The 18,997-nt window shown below is 65.2% G+C and overlaps 2 protein-coding genes across 3 annotated transcripts in view; one reads left to right on the top strand and one right to left on the bottom strand.

The window, feature by feature from the left end:
* POLE (DNA polymerase epsilon, catalytic subunit) overlaps positions 1 to 14,374 on the top strand; it is a gene marked incomplete at its 5' end in the record, with an annotated part of 33,189 nt that extends 18,815 nt beyond the window's left edge. The window contains 25 exons of one of the 2 annotated variants that reach the window (XM_084254193.1): positions 223 to 418; positions 2,389 to 2,603; positions 2,876 to 2,978; positions 3,298 to 3,378; positions 3,460 to 3,582; positions 5,393 to 5,605; positions 5,720 to 5,923; positions 6,028 to 6,171; positions 6,258 to 6,398; positions 6,491 to 6,644; positions 6,709 to 6,815; positions 6,932 to 7,108; positions 7,204 to 7,427; positions 7,559 to 7,779; positions 7,945 to 8,149; positions 8,758 to 8,931; positions 9,692 to 9,817; positions 10,144 to 10,276; positions 10,625 to 10,802; positions 11,468 to 11,599; positions 11,708 to 11,901; positions 13,045 to 13,245; positions 13,398 to 13,523; positions 13,693 to 13,782; positions 13,867 to 14,374. In XM_084254193.1, the coding sequence (XP_084110319.1) occupies positions 223 to 418; positions 2,389 to 2,603; positions 2,876 to 2,978; positions 3,298 to 3,378; positions 3,460 to 3,582; positions 5,393 to 5,605; positions 5,720 to 5,923; positions 6,028 to 6,171; positions 6,258 to 6,398; positions 6,491 to 6,644; positions 6,709 to 6,815; positions 6,932 to 7,108; positions 7,204 to 7,427; positions 7,559 to 7,779; positions 7,945 to 8,149; positions 8,758 to 8,931; positions 9,692 to 9,817; positions 10,144 to 10,276; positions 10,625 to 10,802; positions 11,468 to 11,599; positions 11,708 to 11,901; positions 13,045 to 13,245; positions 13,398 to 13,523; positions 13,693 to 13,782; positions 13,867 to 13,980 (3,976 nt within the window). In that variant the 3' untranslated portion in view covers positions 13,981 to 14,374. The remainder of the gene's footprint in view (positions 1 to 222; positions 419 to 2,388; positions 2,604 to 2,875; positions 2,979 to 3,297; positions 3,379 to 3,459; positions 3,583 to 5,392; positions 5,606 to 5,719; positions 5,924 to 6,027; positions 6,172 to 6,257; positions 6,399 to 6,490; positions 6,645 to 6,708; positions 6,816 to 6,931; positions 7,109 to 7,203; positions 7,428 to 7,558; positions 7,780 to 7,944; positions 8,150 to 8,757; positions 8,932 to 9,691; positions 9,818 to 10,143; positions 10,277 to 10,624; positions 10,803 to 11,467; positions 11,600 to 11,707; positions 11,902 to 13,044; positions 13,246 to 13,397; positions 13,524 to 13,692; positions 13,783 to 13,866) is intronic. The other variant, XM_084254192.1, reaches the window with a different exon arrangement.
* Positions 14,375 to 16,128: 1,754 nt separating this feature from the next.
* On the bottom strand, positions 16,129 to 18,612 carry P2RX2 (purinergic receptor P2X 2; the record flags this gene model as incomplete). The annotated part of the gene is made up of 11 exons (XM_084253153.1): positions 16,129 to 16,470; positions 16,542 to 16,607; positions 16,675 to 16,768; positions 16,896 to 17,026; positions 17,310 to 17,448; positions 17,524 to 17,604; positions 17,730 to 17,826; positions 17,899 to 17,974; positions 18,044 to 18,115; positions 18,203 to 18,338; positions 18,455 to 18,612. 11 exons carry the CDS (start codon positions 18,610 to 18,612, stop codon positions 16,129 to 16,131), a joined length of 1,392 nt encoding a protein of 463 aa, XP_084109279.1.
* Positions 18,613 to 18,997: the final 385 nt, after the last annotated feature.

Genomic DNA, 18,997 nt, shown 5'->3' with positions numbered 1-18,997 from the left:
TAGCCTGAGGGGCCTAGGGAGCCGGGGTGGAAGCGGCTTTGGCTCTTCCTTGGCCTCTTCCACTTCAAAAGCTGCCGTCATCAGAGAGGCCAGAACTGCTGTGCCCCTGCAGCTGTGGCCCTCCCCGGCCCCCAGCTGGGAAAGCATGGAGCTTGGACTGGGGGCAGAGGGCTGGGAGTGGCCAGCCCTGGGCTGTCGGTCACTGCATTGCCGCCACGCCAGGTACGCTGTGTTCAACGAAGACGGCTCCCTGGCCGAGCTCAAGGGCTTCGAGGTCAAGCGCCGTGGGGAGCTGCAGCTGATTAAGATCTTCCAGTCCTCTGTGTTCGAGGCCTTCCTCAAGGGCAGTACGCTGGAGGAGGTGTACGGCGCTGTGGCCAAGGTGGCCGACTACTGGCTGGACGTGCTGTACAGTAAGGTGAGTGCCCCACCCGCGAGCAGGCGGTAGGAGAGCTCGCTGGTTCTCAGACCAGAACTTCCGGGCAGGGCCTCTCGGCTCCCGGGAATCTGTCCAGGGCAGAATTCTGGGAAGCAAACAAATGGTTTGATGGTGAAGGAGCTGAAGGAGACAGTTGAAAGTCACATCAACTCCGAATCCTAAGCTCTCTGCAGGCGTGGAGTGCACATAGCTCCTGCAGTCTGCCAGCGAGTCTTCTCCCGGAGCTGCTGCAGCATGTTGTGCTCCTCAGACTCAGAACATTCCAGTCAGTCTGGGGCCTGGGGAGCTAGCCTCACCGCTAGTGCCAGAGCCCTTGGCGGTCGAGGGCCGGTGTGTGCGTCAGGCGTCTGGACACAGGCCTTGCCTCTTCCGTGCGGTGCGCGAGGATGCTGCCTGGGAGGAGCTAGGTGTCTGGGGCATTTCCTTTGCTCTGCAGTCCTGTTTCTTTTCTTTTTTTTTTTTTTGGGGGGGGGGTGAAAATCAAACCTCAAAAAACCACTTTAATTCTGGCCTGACAGCGCCAGGTGCAATGACTGGGGACAGACTCTGGGTGCAATGCTGTGTGACCACTCATTCACACACGCAGTTCCAGAAGGCCCCAAGGGGGACTTACCTTCAGGGGCTGAGACAATCTTTTCTTTTTTTTTTTAAGGATTTATTTATTTATTATTTATACAAGCACTGGGTACAGTCAGAAGCGTGGGAGGGTGAGAGAATTCACCAGAGCCAGAGCGGGGAGCAGAGCAGGCAGAAGGACCGAAGGACACTGCTGAGGGGAGCAGCGGGCGCCGGGAGAGGTCTGCGCGCCATGTGGGACCCTCCTCCGGGGGCTGGGGAGCAGCTCGGGATCGAACCGGCGCCGCAGAGGCTGCGGGCAGCTTCGCAACCCAGCGCTCAACCGCTGCGCCACCAGGGAGGCCCGACAATCTTTTCTTTTTTTTTTTTTTTTTTTTTTTTTAATTTTTTAGATTTTATTTATACAAGCACTGGGTACAGTCAGAAGCGCGGGAGGGTGAGAGAATTCACCAGAGCCAGAGCAGGGAGCAGAGCAGGCAGAAGGACTGAAGTACACTGCTGAGGGGAGCAGCGGGCGGCAGGAGAGGTCTGCGCGCCATGTGGGACCCTCCTCCAGTGGCCGGGGATCAGCCGGGGATCGAACCGGCGCTGCAGAGGCTGCGGGCAGCTTTGCAACCCAGCGCTCAACCTCTGCGCTATCGTGGAGGCCCAATCTTTTCTTTTTTAAGATTCATTTATTTATGCATACGAGAACTGGGGTACAGGGCAGCGATGTGGGGGGGTGAGAGGACTCACCAGAGACAGAGTGGGGAGTGGAACAGGTGGATCTACTGAGACACACTGCTGCGGGGAGACAGGAGGGTCTGCCGTGCCCCGCGAGTTGGCTCCCTGGCCGGGGATCGGACTCGTGCTGCGGAGGCTGCAGGTAGCTACACAGCGCTGAGACTTAACCCCTTGCAGCACCAGGGAGGCCCCTGTGGGCCTGATTTTTGGCACGTCATCCTGTGCGGCACGCGCGGGCCCCGCGAGAGTCGGCGCCAGAGCCGCCGAGGCCTGGGGCTGGCGGGGGGCCCCCCCATGCCCCTCGGGAGCCTCCGCCGCCTGCAGGGTGTGGCTGTCCCTGTCTCTTCCTGCCCTTCCTCGGCCCTCCTTGCCTGGGTCCCTTCCTGTTAGGAGAAATCGCCAGTGCTTCTGTTCTCTGCGATCTTTGCCGGTCGCGGGGGGCTGCGTCTCCGTGCTCTGCACAGTTCAGAAGGTGAAAGTGAGGTTTGGTTGGGCTTTAGGTGCTGCTGTGTGCTGGGCTGAGCAGGCAGCCTTTGCGGTCACACTGCTGCCTTCAGTGCACCGGGCGGAGGGCTGCAGGGTCCTGCAGGTGGCAGCAGCCTGAGGGAGGTGGGTGCCCATCCCCACATAACCTCTGCCCTTGCCCCCAGGCGGCCAACATGCCTGATTCTGAGCTGTTCGAGCTGATCTCCGAGAACCGCTCCATGTCCCGGCGGCTGGAAGACTATGGGGAACAGAAGTCCACATCTATCAGCACCGCCAAGCGGCTGGCCGAGTTCCTGGGGGACCAGATGGTGAAGGACGCTGGGCTGAGCTGCCGCTACATCATCTCCCGGAAGCCAGAGGGCTCTCCTGTCACTGAGCGGTGAGATGTCAGGGCTGGGGACGGCCCATTGGAAGAGGCGGCTCTGGCTGGGGCCTGTGGGTCAGGGACAGGTCCTTACTGTGGCCTGTGTGGCCGGCCAAGGGGTGTGGGCTGGCTCACAGGGCCAGTTACCCGGGCCGCCAGGAGACCTGGTCTGGCTTAGGCTCGGGGCGAGCCCCAGGACTGCCCCCCAGGAGCTGGGGCTGCCCCAAAGCAGCGGTGCGGGGTGGGGTGTGGTGGGACGGCCTTCTGAGCTGTGCCCCCGTCCCCAGGGCCGTCCCCCTTGCCATTTTCCAGGCAGAGCCCACAGTGAGGAAGCATTTTCTCCGGAAGTGGCTCAAGAGTTCTTCCCTCCAGGACTTTGATATCCGGAACGTGAGTGAGCTTTCCCTGACTCGGAAGTGCCCCTCTGTCTGCAGTGCTCCCTTCTCCGTCCTGGGCCCTGGTGACAGGAGATGGTCTCTCTGCAGCAGAACTGGGAAGCTGACGCTGGTGCTGCACCCCTCCTCTTGGCCAGTCTGGCCCAGCCACCACCTCTCTGGGGACCGGGGCCATTCCAGCTCCTCCCTGGGCAGGTGCCTCTCAACACCGGGTTTCTAGGGCACAGGCAGGCCGCTGCAGCAGGTGCCCAGTGAGCAGGGGCCCTGGGCGGGTGCTGGGGCCGCCCTTCTGACGTGTGGCTGCCGTCCTGCAGATCCTGGACTGGGACTACTACATTGAGCGGCTGGGGAGCGCCATCCAGAAGATCATCACCATCCCCGCTGCGCTGCAGCAGGTGGGTTGCGCAGTGGGGACACCTGGCAGCCCGCAGACCCCCCCCCCCCGCCCCGCTCGCTCACCTGTGTGCTCTCTGCAGGTGAAGAACCCTGTGCCACGTGTTAAGCACCCTGACTGGCTGCACAAAAAGCTGCTGGAGAAGAACGACATCTGCAAACAGAAGAAGATCAGTGAACTCTTTGTTCTTGAGGGCAGGAGACAGGTGAGGGCTGGGCTGTGTCGGACGGGGCCGCTGTGCTCGGCTTGGCTGCAGCCAGACCCAGGAGTCCTTGCCTTCTGCGGACATGAGCCTTGACCCTGGTCTGGGTGGGAGAGGCCGTGCGTCATGGGCGAGGGGCCTGTGCCCAGACTTTAGCTTCCCCGCAGCACCGGAGGCATTCGGACAGGCTGGGGCCAGGTGTGCAAGCAGCTCCCAGGTGCTGACTGGGGAAGGGCCTCCAGCCAGGCCATGCGCCAGCTCACCTGCTTAAGGTCTGACTCCCGGGTTGCATTTCCAGACAGAACCCTGGCATCCTTGTCAGAGCTGCCCCTCACAGGTAGTGAAGAAACGGGCCCCATAAGTGTTTCTCACATGGAGCTGGCATAGCCAAACTGATGCCAGAGAAAATCTTTCTGCCAGAAATCTTTCTTTAACTGGGGTTCAGGCCAGAGGTGTGTGGGGGGGAAAGGATTCACCAGAGACAGTGTGGGGAACAGAACAGGTGGATTGACCGAAGTACACTGCTGAGGGGAGCAGCGGGGAGAAAGGAGAGGTCTGCTGCACCATGTGGGTTGGTCCTTGGCCGACTGGGGATCGAACTCATGCTGCAGTGGCTGCGGACAGCTTCATAGGTTGTGTCTTAACTCCTTGCGCCACCAGGGAGGACCTGTGCCAGAAATCTTTGTCGTAGGGTGACGGTTGAGCAATACTGACAGTGGGTGACGTCACATCTCCGGTGGTTCTGACGGTGCAGGTTACCGTGAAAGCTTAGTCTAATAAGGAGTTGACTAAATACACCAGGCTTGGGGATTTTAACACATCTCTCTCATTTGATCAAGCAAACCAGGAAAATAGTAAAAATACGTAAGGTTGCAGTGACAACATTAACAGACACAGTGGGGGAAATTAGACTGGAGGAACAAAACTCCCATTTGCAGCCCCGGCAGGAATCTGGTTCAGCTGGGTCTCCGAGCTGGGCCTCCCCGCAGGAGGCCCTCAGGCCCAGTGCACACGGTCTCCTCTGGCAGCTGTGCCAGGCCAGCATGGGTGCTGGTGGCAGCCTGGGAGGTAGGCTGGGGTTCCCCCAGGGCAGTCTGTGGCACGGCAGCCTCTTCCCCAGAGCAGCACTGGCCCCTGGCAGACCAGTGCCAGGGTGTGACCTAATCTCAGAAATCTTGGTAATTACCTTAACTCACTGCTTCTGCCGCAGCCTGTCTTTAGAGAGGAGTCGGTGGGCCAACTGTGGTGGGAGGGCCCCCAGGGTGGCTTCAGGGGGCTGCACAGGGAACCCCAGTGACACATTTAGACTCAGGTTCCGCCAGTAGCAGGGGCCATGGGGCCTCGGGGTGGCGCATGGTGGAGGCACGGTCGGCCCTGGGTACTGTGTTTCCGGGAGCGGCCAGCGCGCCCTTGCTCAGCCCCCACTGGTGGCAGCAGGCCTTTGAGTAGTGGAACAGGTAGGGGGCAGGGGCCACTCTGCATGTGCTTTCAGAGCCGATTCCAAAGGCGTGTGGTTGATGAAGGAGGGTTGCAGGGGCGGTGTGGGCAGGAGCTCTGAGAGGTGCAGCCCGCACTGGGAGGGCCCGGGCATGTCTTTGTCCTGCTTTATTCTGAATGAGGAGGTGGGTGTTCCAGAGCACACACAGAATGACATAAACGCTGGCCTGTGTCGGCTCCTCAGTGGTGCTTTCCATTTGACCTCTTCGCTGTTCACTGTCAGAGCTGAGGGTGCCGGTGTATGGTGTCCCGGCAACTCACCCGCCGTGAGACGCCCCTGCCGGGCCCTGGTGGCTTAATCTCCTCGGGTTTCCAGGTGGGTGTGGCCCGGCCTCCAGAAGGCACCCCAAGTCTGGACACCCCCGACTTAGAGGACCTGGGCCTTGCGAAGCAGCCCCGCCCCACAGTCCCTGTGGCTACTAAGAGGAAGCGCGTGCTCTGGGAGAGCCAGGAGGACTCGCAGGACCTGGAGCTGACTGTGCCCTGGCAGGAGATCTTGGGGCAGCCCCCTGCCCTCGGGACGACCCAGGTAAGAAACCTCAGGAGTCTGGAGCGGCCTGGGGAGAATGGGAGCCCGGGGGGCACTGTCCTCCCTGCTGTGGTCCCAGGAAGGCCTCCTGACTGGCCCCATCCCCTGTGCCAGGAGGAGTGGCTGGTGTGGCTGCGCTTCCACAAGAAGAAGTGGCAGCTGCAGGCCCGGCAGCGCCTGGCGCGCAAGAAGAGGCGGCGTCTGGAGGTGGTGGAGGGCACTTCGCGGCCCGTGCGCAGCGGGCCTGCCACTGGGCTGGGGGGCTTCTTGCAACGGACGGCTCGCAGCATCCTGGACCTGCCCTGGCAGATAGTTCAGGTGTGGAGGGTGGGCCCCCAGGCTGCCAAGGGGCTCAGCCCCTGTGCCTTTGTGTGGGGTGGGGACTCCCCCAGCAGGCTGACCCCCGGGTCCACGCCCTTCAGATCAGCGAGACCAGCCAGGCCGGCCTCTTCAGGCTGTGGGCCATCATCGGCAGTGACCTGCACTGCATCCGCCTTACTATCCCCCGCCTGTTCTACGTGAACCAGCGGGTGGCGAAGGCTGAGGAGGGCGCGTCCTATCGCAAGGTAGGGTCAGCTGCTGGGCGCCCGGGCCTGAGCAGGGGCAACAGTCAGGACGGTGCCCAGGGGTGACAGCGCCCATGTCCCCCCAGGTGAACCGAGTCCTGCCCCGTGCCGGCCTGGCCCACCACCTCTACGAGTACTCGGTACCCGAGGACTTGTACCAGGAGCACGTCAATGAGATCAGCGCTGAGCTGGCGGCCCCCGATGTGGAGGGCGTGTATGAGACGCAGGTGGGGGGGGGCAGGCGGGGTGGAGCAGGCAGGTGTGGGCTGAGGGTCAGGCCTGGCAGGGGCAGCGGAGAGCCTGTGGTGTGTCCTCCCAGGTCCCCCTGCTGTTTCGGGCGCTGGTGCAGCTGGGCTGCGTGTGTGTGGTCAACAAGCAGCTGGTGCGACAGCTCTCAGACCGGGAGGCAGAGACCTTCTCCCTGGAGCACCTGGAGATGCGCTCACTGGCCCAGTTCAGCTACCTAGAGCCAGGTACTGGGCGGGCGGGTGGACTGGTGGGCCTCACCGCACGAGTGCTGACGCATGTCCTCCTCAGGGAGCATCCGCCATATCTACCTGTACCACCACGCCCAGGGCCCCCGGGCATTGTTCGGGGTCTTCGTGCCCTCACAGCGCAGGGCGTCCGTGTTTGTGCTGGACACTGTGAGTTCCTGGGCGGACGTGGGGAGTGGCCCTCGGGGCACAAGGGCCAGCCACTGGGCTAGGAGGGGAGCCCGGGTGCTGGCTGCCCTGGGGTGTGACTCAGCCGCCTCTCCCAGGTGCGGAGCAACCAGATGCCTGGCCTGGGCGCCCTGTATGCAGCCGAGCATGGCCTCCTACTGGAGAAGGTGGGCCCCGAGCTCCTGCCCCCGCCTCGGCACACCTTCGAGGTCCGCGCTGAGACCGACTTGAAGACCATCTGCAGGGCCATCCAACGCTTCCTGCTGGCCTACAAGGTGAGTTGGCCATCCGCCGCACCACTGGCCCCCCACCCCACACCGCTGCTCCCCCCCCCCCCCGCTGGCCCACCCAGCCCACTCTCCCTGCCCAGGAGGAGCGCCGCGGTCCCACGCTGGTGGCCGTGCAGTCCAGCTGGGTGCTGAGGCGGCTGACCGGGGAGGTGCCCATCCTGGAGGAGTTCCCTCTGGTGCCCCTGCGCGTGGCCGACAAGATCAGCTACGGAGTCTTGGACTGGCAGCGCCACGGGGCTCGGCGCATGATACGCCACTACCTCAACCTGGACACCTGCCTGTCGCAGGCCTTCGAGATGAGCAGGTAGTGTCCCCGAGGCAGCTTCTGGCGCCTGACAGCGGGGGCCACGCTGCTGGCCTGACTCTGCTCTCCGGGGCGGGTGGTACACCCTTTCTGGCCCAGGGCTGACTGGGCTGGCTGCCTTACCTGTGCAGGTACTTCCACATCCCCGTTGGGAACCTGCCCGAGGACATCTCCACCTTTGGCTCCGACCTCTTCTTTGCTCGCCACCTCCAGCGCCACAACCACCTGCTCTGGCTGTCCCCCACGTCGCGCCCCGACCTGGGGGGGAAGGAGGCGGACGACAACCGGCTGCTCATGGAGCTGGAGGACCAGGTCCCCATGGAGATCAACAGTCCTGGCTGCTACTCCACGGGTGGGCCTGCCTGTTCTGTCCTGGGGGGGCAGCCGCCAGTGCAGGGCGGAGGCTGCCGGGCCTCTGGGGCGGGCTCTGGGGTGCCCGAGTTTGAAGCCCCGGCGGTGGTGGATTTCCTGAGACGAGTGGGGTCAGGCCTGGACCTGGGTGGTGTCTCCGGTGCAGTGTGCGTGGAGCTGGACATCCAGAACCTGGCAGTGAACACCATCCTGCAGTCACACCACGTCCATGACATGGAGGGCGCCGGCAGCGTGGGCGTCAGCTTCAGCGTGGTCCCCCAGGCCTCCCTGGAGGACATGATCTCAGGCGTGCAGGCTGCCAGCACCCTGGCCAGCTACGACGAGACGGCACTCTGCTCTGGCACCTTCCGGTGGGTGCCTAGCCTCTCCTAAGGCAGGACGGCTGGGTTTGGGGTGGACGGCATGTGAGGGACACTGTTGTCTTCCTGCCTGGCCAGGGCAGGTGCCCACCTGCCTGGTGTGGCCCTCGTACCCTGGACCCTCCAGGCTCAATAGCCCTCATCACCCCGTAGGTGCCCTCCAGGTCATGGGGCCAGCGCATGCGCTGTGGGGTCCAGGTCACGCGCAGGGCGAGCCCGGCAGGGAGGCTGGTGGGCATGGGTGTCAGGGGTTGCTGTGGGCGGGGCACTGTGTTTGGCAGCCAGGTGTCCCCCAGCCCCGCTCAACCTCCGTGGGTTGCGGACGGCAGCGCTGACCTGCTGTGGCAGCCTGGGCTGCGCAGAGGGTGAGCTGTTCTGGGGCCGCAGGCGGTGGTCCTCTTGCCGCCTCACAGGACTGTGCAGGTGTGGGCTGGGTGGGAGACCGCTCTGGGCCAGTGGTCAGAGAGACCAGGCCTGCAATCTGAAAGGGTGGGGGGCAGCCCACAGACCTGGAGGGCACGGAGGAGACTCCAGGTCGCAGGTCCTGGGCAGGGAGGGGCTGGTGGGGGCTGCCCCTGTGACTGGCCCTGCCCCTGCAGGGTCCTGAAGAGCATGGTGGTGGGCTGGGTGAGGGAGATCACACAGCACCACAACGTCTACGCGGACAACCAGGTGATGCACTTTTACCGCTGGCTGCGCTCCCCTGGCTCCCTGCTGCACGACCCTGCCCTGCACCGCACGCTTCATGGCCTGATGAAGAAGCTCTTCCTGCAGTGAGTGCCGCCACCTGCCCAGCCCTCACCCTGCAGGGCGCCCCGCACAGAGCCCTCCCAGCTGGTGCCGTGGCCACTGCAGGCAGCCTGGAGCTGAATGCTGTGCGCCTGCTTGGCTCAGCAGTGTGGGTCTGAGCTCCGCGTGGGGAGAGCTCTGCCCTGCCAGCCCAGCGTGGGGCCAAGTCCAGCTTCCTGCTCCCTTTGCCCACGCCTCTGTGTGTTTTTTTTTTTTTTTTTTTTTTTTTAAGATTTATTTCATTTGTTTATGCTACAAGAGCTGGGACTCAGACCAGAGGTGTGGGGGTGAGAGAACTCCCAAGAGACAGTGGATCTACAGGTAGATCCACTGAAATCCACTACTGAGGGTAGCAGCGGGGAGAGACAGGAGAGGTCTGCTGTGCCCTGTGGGAAGCTCCCTGGCTGGAGATTGAACTCATGCTGCAGTGGCTGTGGGTAGCTCCACATTGCTGAGACTAACCCCTGTGCCCCCAGGGAGTCCCCATAGTTGTGTTGATTGATTGATATGGAGCCGTCCTTCCTGCTTAACAGCCATGTCTGTGGCATCAGTTGTACATGCCTGTACCCAGCCCGTCTTGGACCATTTGGCTTTGTCTGTGGTGGGTTTTCCCTGTGCAGAAACCTTCATTCCCAGTGGTTTCGGGATCTTCAGTGCATCTGGGTACTCCCCCCTCAGGATCCTCAGCCCCTTTGCTTGCAATCTCTGTCGCCTCTTGACTGTTGCTTCTGGCCTCGGCCGTAGGCTCATTGCCGAGTTCAAGCGCCTGGGCTCATCAGTCGTTTATGCCAACTTCCACCGCATCATCCTCTGCACCAAGAAGCGGCGGATCGATGACGCCCTGGCCTATGTGGGCTACATCACCAGCAGGTGCCCGGGGCTGTGGGATGTGGGTAGGGACGTGGGCGGCTGTGCTCGGGCGAGGTGCCTACTCTGCAGCCTTGGGTACCTGCACCTTCGCCTCCACTCTGGCCTCTGCCTCGACCTCCTGGCAGAGCAAAAGCATCCTGGCGTTCAGTTTATCTTTTTCCCCTGGAAAGTGTGAAGGCTGATAGTCTGAATTCACTTGAAGTTCGTGTTTAAGTAAGAGAAGGGTAAGCAGATAGATTAAAAAAAAAAAAAATACAAGGAGAGCAAAGTAGGGAAAATGAAACTCTTGACTTCTGGTAAGCAGTCTCTGTTTTGCGTCTTTGTAGCATCCACTCTAAAGAGATCTTCCATTCCTTGACAATTTCTTTCTCACGATGCTGGGAGTTTCTTCTCTGGATGGACCCCTGTAACTACGGTGGAATCAAAGGAAACGTTTCCTCCAGCGTCCACTGTGGACAGGTAAGGGGTAGCCAGTCTTCCAAAGCTGAGCTTGGATGCGAACACAACTGTGGGGCCCGCGCCTGCTTCTGGTCTTGGATGGGTGCCCGCGTGGTTCTCGGCCCAGTGAGTCCCTGCTGCACAGCCTGAGGTTGGAGCAAGCAGGTCGATGCGAATGTAACTCCTGCCATGGCGAGGACTCAGATTAGCCCGAGCTGGTGGGGCCTGCAGTGTGTTGGGACAGGGCTTGGGTGGGGGTGGGGCCGTGGGAACGCAGAGATTGAATGAGGTGCAGGCTGTGCAGGCTGGAGCACGTGGTGTGGGCACAGGTGTCGATGTGGGGCCATGCTTGGCACGTCTCTGTTGCAGCAAGAGTCCCCAAAAGGGGGCAGCGTGGAGGAGGAGGAGGAGCAGCAGCAGCAGCAGGAGGAGGAGGAGGACGCACCCGAGCCGGACGTGGAGGACCTGCTGGAGAACAACTGGAACATCCTGCAGTTCCTGCCCCAGGCGGCCTCCTGCCAGAGCTACTTCCTCATGATCGTTTCAGGTGAGCAGGCTGCCGCCGGGGGGCTGAGGTGGGGGCACCCTGGCCACACCCACCCTGCGTGTAGAGGAGACCCGTCCTCTGCCCAGGCCGTGGCCTCAGAGCCCAGCAGGGGGCCAGGTGGCTTTGCCCAGGGCTTAAGTCACGAAGAGAGCTGGGGATCAGAGCGGCTGTCCTGCCTGCTGGCTGGTGTAAGAAACCTCGTTTAGTGTTTATGAATGGACATAGGTTGATTGATGAGTGGATATGAGCCCCTTGGGGGCGCTGTCAGTCTAGCAGCAGGCATGTGTGTCATGGCACGGGCGCGGGGTGGGGGCGGTGAGTCAGGGTGCACACAGAGGCAGACATCTGCCTTCCTGCGCTCCACTCTTTTGTCTCTGCTTGAGTCTCCTACTCTCAGTTCTCTGGGGGCAGGGGGTGTCCTCAGAGCCAGGTGCCCCTGGGGCCAAGCTTGTCAGTGCAGAGGCGATGGCTCTCTAAGGGCCTTGGGCGTCCCTGGCGCCCTCCTTCTCTGGGTGACTCGGGCCCATCGAGAGGCGGCAGGTGAAATGACCATTACTGATGTCACTTCAGCCCCGTCTGGCTGGCGGGTCTGACGGCCACACCCCGGCCCCAGGCATGCTGGGTCAGTGACTCTTGCCCTGGGCCTGTCCTGCCCTTGTTCGCAGCCTACGTGGTGGCCGTTTACCACAGCATGAAGGAGGAGCTGCGGCGCAGTGCCCCGGGGAGCACCCCCGTGAGGAGGAGGGGTGCCAGTCAGCTCTCCCAGGAGGCCCAGGAGGCGGCCGGAGCCCTGCCTGGTGAGCATCCCTCCCCATGGGGTGCCTCCAGCCTCCTGTGCCCCCAAGTCCCCTCCATGTCCTTGTCACCGTTCCAAGGGGGAGCAAGTGCCATGTTCCTTCCTGCAGGTATGATCACCTTCTCCCAAGAATACGTGGCGAACGAGCTCACTCAGAGCTTCTTCACCATCACCCAGAAGATCCAGAAGAAAGTCACGGGCTCGCGGAGCTCCACTGAGCTCTCGGAGATGTTCCCTGTCCTGCCCGGCTCGCACCTCGTGCTCAGCAACCCCGCGCTGGAATTCGTCAAATACGTGTGCAAGGTGAGGCGCCGGGGAGGCGCGGGGCACACGTCCCCACAGCATGTCTGTCAGGACACGGCACTCGAGCGTCCGCCGGTCTAGTTCCTGCTGTCCGGTCTCTGCGGCGTTCTGAGTCGTGAGCCCCGCTGGTGTGGTGCTGCACCCAGCCTCTCTGTTCTGGTGCCTTCCATGTGAAGCTCTGAATTGCCGCATCAGCTTCTTTCCCAAACAAGCCTGGGCCGCGGCTGAGCTTCTGCAGGCCGAGCGCTGAGGCTCCTGGCCCTCAGGCTGCTGTGGCTCTACTTGTTCAGGCCTCCAGTTCCTCGTTGGGGCTTTGGCTTTCCAACGTGTAAATATTGCACATAATTGCCCCAAGCGGGCTCTGGGTTCTTTCCTTTGGGTCTGGGGGGGCTGGGTTGGGGCGGGAAGAGACTCTGAGCCGGGTCCTACTCCCCTCGGGAGCAAGTCCTCTGGCCCCCGGGCCCCCCGGGGTGCCCGTGGCCCAGCTAGGTGCCCAGGCACAGGGTGTGCTGCCCCCCGCAGAGTCCTCCTCTGCCTGAGGAACTGCTTTCCCTGGCGTGGGGCTCGGGGCGGGGTGGGGGCTATCACCACTACGGCCTGAGGTCCATCTGGGCTGGGGAGCTGACCCACAGTGCACAGCAGACCTCTCCTGTCTCCCCGCTGTTGCCCACTCTGCCTCTGGGGAATCTCACCCCCCCATCCCTGGCAACCTGCACCCCAGTTCTTCTATACAAAAAAAAAAAAAAAAAAAGGCACTTTCTCCCGCCAATGCCTTCTGAGTGATTTGGTTCTATGGGGCCACCGCTGGCGTGGTGGGAGGCTGTGGGGGCGGGCAGAGCCTCTGGGAGACGGCGCTGTCCCTCCTGCCCGCCCCATCCAAGCCCAGCATGCCTGCCAGGGTGGCTCCCATGCCTGGCACTGTCGCTGGGCAGGCAGCTCCATGGGCCCTGGTGTGTGCAGAAGGAGCCCTGAGCAACAGGTGGAGAGTCTGGCCTCCAGGGTCCTGCCTGATGCTGGTGTGAGCCTGGGGGCCGCGGGTGCAAGGCAGGCTCCGCCCTGGAAGGCTGCGTGGTGGGACGGGTGCTGTGCAGCTGGCTGGGTGGCTGCAGGGGGCTGGGTCCCTGACCAGTCTGCCTCTCGCAGGTCCTGTCTCTGGACACAAACATCACAAACCAGGTCAACAAACTGAAGCGGGACCTGCTCCGCCTGGTGGGCGTGGGCGAGTTCTCGCCAGAGGCCCAGTTCCGAGACCCCTGCCGCTCCTGCGTGCTCCCCGAGGTCATCTGTCCCAGCTGCAACTTCTGCCGCGACCTGGACCTGTGCACACACCCCTCCTCCTGCCAGGTGGGCGGGCACTGCCTTGGGCAGGGCCGCCGCAGCTCTATCTTTCTGGCTCACACCTGCCAGGCCCCCCAAGGGGCCACTGGTCCCCACACGTGAGGTGGCCGTGCGTGCACACCCAGCTGGTGACCTGGCCCTGCTTGCTGTCTGCCTAGGATGGCGCCGGCCCGCCCCGGTGGCTCTGCTTCAACTGCCAAGTGGCCTACGACTCGGCGGTCATTGAGGCAGCCCTGGTGGAGGCCCTACAGAAGAAGCTGATGGCTTTCGCCCTGCAGGACCTGGTGGGTGGCTCCCCCTGTGGCTGAGGCGGGCAGTCAGGGTGGCCCTGGGCGGGCGCTGGGGCCGCTGACACCCTGGAGTGGGCCCTGCATGAGGTCCCTGTGGTTGCTTCTCCGGTGGAGGTGGGGGGGTGGCGAGGTGCAGGCCCAGAACCGCCGCTGCTCTCCTCAGGCCTGCCGGAAGTGCCGCGGCGTGAAGGAGGCCAACATGCCGCTGCACTGCAGCTGCGCCGGGGACTTCAACCTCACCGTCCAAACCCAGGTGGGTTGCGCCTGCCTCTGCCCACCTGCCCACCCAGCCGGCAGCAGCCCGAACTGGCCTCATGGCCACTGCTCTGCCCTGCAGGTCTTCATGGAGCAGGTGGGAACCTTCCGGAACATAGCCCAGCACTTCGGCATGTCGTATCTCCAGGAGACCCTGGGCTGGCTGCTGCACACGCCCCCCCAGCAGGGCTGTTAGCAGCCAGGGGGCCCTTCCTGCCCGGCCCCCGATCGGCAGGGGTGGTCTGCCCGGATGCGGACTCAGGAGCTCCAGGGCAGTTGTGCCCAGGGGTGCAGGCAAGACTCCAGCCTCTTGGGATGCCTGTGAAAGTCTCTGGGCTGTGCCCCTCGCCCTCTCCTCCATCAGCCTCAGGCGCCCGGGCCGTGGAGCCCGACCCCAAGGGTGGGCGCAGGCCGGACTGGTCCCTGTGTTGGGGTGCAGGCCCCCCGGAGAAGCACGTGTCATGCCGGCAGGATGGGGCCCATGTCTGGTAATGCAGGCCCAGGCTCCTTAGGAGCCCAGGCGTCTGTCCTGCAGCAAGCCCTGCCCGAGCCTGGGGTGGGGGGCAGCGTCTGTGGTCTGGGACATGGTGGCTGGGAGCCCTGGGCGGATGGGCCACCCCAGGTGCCCCCGTGAGCCTGGCCTGTGGGGCTGGGGTGTGGGCCGCAGCCAGTCACGGGTTTTTGTACATCAGCACCTGGACCTCAGGAAATGGCTTCCTCACATGCCGGACTCCGGGTTCTTTCATTTGGCTTGGGGCGGTGCTGGGCTGGGCTGGGCTGGGCTGGGCTGGGGCTGGGTTGGGAAGAGGAGTCTGAGCTGGGTCCTGCCTGCACGGGGCTGGGCCACGTCCTCCAGCCCACCGGGGCACCCGTGACCCAGCCAAGTGCCCAGGCACAGGGTCTGCTGGGCCCCCCGCCCCCGCCCTCCTCTACCCGAGGAACCGCTATCCCTGGCGTGGGGCTGGACGGACGCCTGGCCAGGGCCTGCTGTCCGGTGGCCAGGGGGCCCTCTGCTGAGTTTACCTCCAAGTAGAAGACACCACACCTCATTTTTGATCAGACAAGATGGAAGCAGGGAAGGAAAGCAAGTGGCCGATCGGCTGGGCAGCAGAGTGTGAGCTCGGCTGGGGACCCCAGCAGGCAGGGGGCCCCAGAGGCTCCTCTGTGACTGATTCCCCTTACAGCTTTGTTTTGATGTCTCGGCATAGGTGTTAGCAACTGGACTGGCCGAGAAACCTGAGCCTGGCGGGAGGTGGAAGGCTGCTGCCCAGTGGGGGCCTGATCTGATTAGGCCGATGGGGAGAGGCAGCCGATGGGGAGGGGCAGCCGGCTTCCTGGAAGCAGCTGGCACTCTCTGGGGGGAGTGTGTGGGGGAAGGGTGGCCACTCCCTGGACACTGACCCCTGTCCGCTGCTTGCAGGCCAGTTGGGCTGTGGCATTTGGGGAGGGGACGCCCTGGGCCTTCATACTTGCCCACAGAAACCTGAGGCCTGTTGCAGGGCTTAGCCTGTTGCAGCTGCAGCCAGGCCCCAACTGGAAAAACCAGTTTCTCAGAAACAGGGGCCTCGGGCCAGATCTTGCTGTCTGGGCCCTCTGGGGGCCTGAGCCCAGCGTGGACAGTGTGGAGGCAGTGGGCAGCTGGCTGGGAGCTGGGACAGGCGGGTGGGGCTGGCATTCTTCACCCACTATCAGGGGGCAGGAGCCCAAGTCAGCCCTCCCTGGTGGGCTCTGGAGACAGGATCACAGGTGAGACGGGCTTGCAGCGCCCCAGGCCCGCGCCAGGCTGCACTACTAGAGAAGCACCGCCCTGCCAGCCACCGTCTCCCTTGGCCTGGCCAGCAGGCGCCGGGCAGCCGCCGATGCAGTGGCCGCGTCAGCTTCCGAGGGAGCGGTAACCAGATTACTGGGCTGTGCACCCCCACTGCCAGCACGAGTGTGTGTGCTGAGCAGAGCCCTGGGCCTCAACCCGCCAGCCCTCCAGGCGCCGCCACCATGCTGGGCCTGGTGATCCTGTGGCAGCCACGCCTGCGGAAAGGCCTGCCGCTTGGCTTCTTCCTGCTTGTAGCCAGGCTGGCTGGAGGGGAAGCCCGGCCAAAGGCAGCACTGAGCTGCTTCCCCTGAAGAACCAGGCCAGGGGTTCTGGTTACAGGTTTATTGGACACCAGACGTGATTCCTTGGGGGGTGGCAGGAGCAGCCTGCCTACTGTCTGGGGGCGCTGAGAGCAGGGGCACAGCCCCCTACCTGGTCCCTTGGGGTCCTTCACCTCCACCTGGTGGGTAAGGGGTGTGGGTGGGACCCCTGTGGGTGGGGCTAAGGTGCTGGGTACTGGGAGGCAGGCGGTGCTCAGAGCTGGGCCAAACCCCGAGGGTCCGAGAGCTGGGAGTCCAGGTGGGGAGGGGCCGAGGCAGGAAGCCCTGGCCCCACGCCCAGCTCAGGAGCGTCCTCCATCTGCTCGGACAGGGCGGAGGTGGGGCAAGGCCCTGGAGGCGGGCTGGCTGGGGCCTGGCGCTGGCGCTGGCCCTGGTCCACGGGTGGGGGAGGGCCCTGGCCCAGAACAAGGGCCAGGGTCACAGGCCAGCTACCTGGGGAGGGCCTCGGCGCACACACCTTGTCAAATTTCTTGCGGCTGTAGACCTTGTTTTTGTTCATGAACGTCAGCAGGATCCAGTCGCACAGGAAGGAGCCCTGGGCCACAGGGCCAGAGAGTAAGGGCCTGCCGGCTGGGCCCACCCCGCCCCCGCCAGCCAGCTCCTTACCACCCCGATGGAGGTCAGCGCGGCGGCCAGGTTGATGATGGTGGGGATCAGGCTGAACTTGCCGGCCTGGGGAGGAAGGGGCGCCTAGGCAGCTGGTCTGCGGGCGGGGGCGCGGGTGGGGGCTGGGCCATACCTGCCCGTGCACGATGACGTCGATGCGGATGCCGTAGGCCTTGATGAGTGTGCGGGCCGTGCTGCCGCTGAGGGTCCTGTAGTACCTGGCAAACCTGGGGCGCGAGGCTGGCGCTTGCTGGGGGCGCAGTGGCCTCGCCCACCGCGCTCCCGGCCTCTGCCCTGTTTGCTCCCAGGGCCAGCACAGCCTGGGTCTCGGCCCGGCCCTGGCCGCAGAGATACCTGAAGTTGTAGCCAGAGGAGGCGGGGACGTGCTTGGGGTCCAGCCTCCGGAAGGAGTAGCGGGGGTTGCACTTGGAGGCCGGCAGGTCCAGGTCACAGTCCCAGTTGATGATGACCCCGATGACGCCGCCCTGCTGGCCCCGGTGGGCAGAGAAGGGCGTCAGCAGGACCAGGGGGCCCCCCCAAAGTGGGTGCCCAGCCTGAGGCCGTTGAGGGGGCATGGGGCTGGCAGGGAGCAGCCGGGGCCCCAGGGCCAAGGCGCCTAGAGAGGAGCTGCCCGCGGCCAGCCGTGGGGCCACCTCAATAATTTAGCAGGGCACAGGCCCAGCTGGGGGACTGGGTTTCTCTTCCCTGCAGGGCGGCCAGGGCCGCGGCTGGGGGGGCGCTGGGGGGTCGGGCCGGGGGGCAGCCCACCGTGTGCGCCAGCTCCGTGAAGTTCTCCCCCGCCTGCTCCACGATGAAGCCCAGCCTGAAGATGGGGCAGTAGAGGTCGGAGACGGCGTGGAAGCTGCAGCGTTTCAGGTAGCCGTCCTCGCGGGCCTGGATGTTGCCCCTGAGGACGCGGGGCTTCGGGCAGGCAGAGCCCACACCCCGAGGCAGCCCCCCCCGCCCGCCGCAGGACCCTTACTTGGAGAACCGGAATTTGGGGTAGTGGATGCTGTTCTTGATGAGGATGGTGAAGTTCGGGGCCATCTTGCCAAGAAACTGGCTGCGGAGGCGCAGACTGGGTGTGAGGCCCGGCGCCCCGAGTCTCCCTGCCGAGCGCCCCGCCCCTCGCGGGAGTGGGGGCGCGCCGGGGCGGGGCCGGGCCGCGGGGCGCGGGGCGCAGCGCACCTGACGGCGGCCCCGTCCTCCACCGGGCACCAGCCGGACACCTCGCAGGTCCTGGAGGCCCCGCGGTAGTAGGGCACGCAGCGCCCGGTGCGCAGGCCTGCGGGGGAGCGCGCTCAGCCGCGGGGGGCCGCGCCGGCCCCCCCCCCCCCCGCCGCGGGCGCGCACTGACCGTTTCCCAGCACGTCCAGCTGCCCGGCCACGCAGTCCTCGTCCGAGTCGCAGGTGGCGTTTTTGACCTTCACGCTCTGGGGGGGAGGCAGGGTCAGGGGCCGCCGGCCGCCCCCCGCCCCCCGCGGGCCCCAGCCCCGCCTCACCTCGGGGCAGGCTCCCTGGGTCTGCGAGGCGGTGACCTCGATCCTGGTGATGATGCTGAAGACGCTGCCGCCCTGGCGCGGAGAGAGGGGTCCGTCGGCGGCAGGACGTGCGCCCACCCGGGCCCCGGGCGCGCGGGGGGGGCGGGCGGGCGGGCGCACCTCGGGGGGCGTCACGTACTCCTCCACGTCCCACACCCTGTGTTCCGACGCGGTGACGCCCTTGACCTTGGTGATGACGGAGCTCTCGGGGCCCGTCTCGCTGTCCTGGTAGCTCTTCTGCACGAGGAACACGTACCTGCGCGCAGGCGGCGCCGCTGCGTCCCCGCCGGCCCCGGCCCCGGCCCGCCGCCCGCCCGCCCGCCCGCCCCGCCGGCCCCGCGCCCCGCGCCCCGCGCCCCGCGCCCCGCGCACCACGCGAAGTAGAGCAGGATGAGCAGCTGCACCGCGCGGTGCACGACGCCCAGGCGCCGGCTCCGCACCACGACCACCTTCGGCGTCTCGTAGTCCCAGAGCGCGGACCAGCAGCCCCGGGCCAGGCGCCGCGCCGCGCCGGTCCCCGCGGCCGCCATGCTCCGCCTCCCGGGCCGCGAGTGCGGGCTGGGCCGGGCCGGGCTGGGCTGGGCCGGGCCGGGCCGGGCTGGGCTGGGCGCGGGCTGGGCGCGGGCTGGGCCGGGCTGGGCTGGGCCGGGCTGGGCTGGGCGCGGGCTGGGCCGGGCCGGGCAGGGCAGCTCCGCGGCGCCGCGCCTCCGGGGCGTGGCCTGGCCCCCCCCGCCCCCCCCCGTCGTGGGGTCAGAGCTCTGGAGCCGGGCGCCGGGCCGGGCGGGGGCCCGCAGCTCGGGCGGGCGGCCGGGAGGGAGCGGAGCCCTGGAGAGAGGAGCGGGAAGGCACCGGCCGCCTCCTGGGCGTCTCCCCCGCCGGCAGCCCCCGCGGCGCCGCCGAGCCCGAGCCCCGCGC

The sequence above is a fragment of the Talpa europaea genome, assembly GCF_964194135.1.
Source record: "Talpa europaea genome assembly, chromosome: 14".
Lineage (NCBI taxonomy): Eukaryota > Metazoa > Chordata > Mammalia > Eulipotyphla > Talpidae > Talpa > Talpa europaea.
This window is presented reverse-complemented; position numbering and strand designations above follow the sequence as displayed.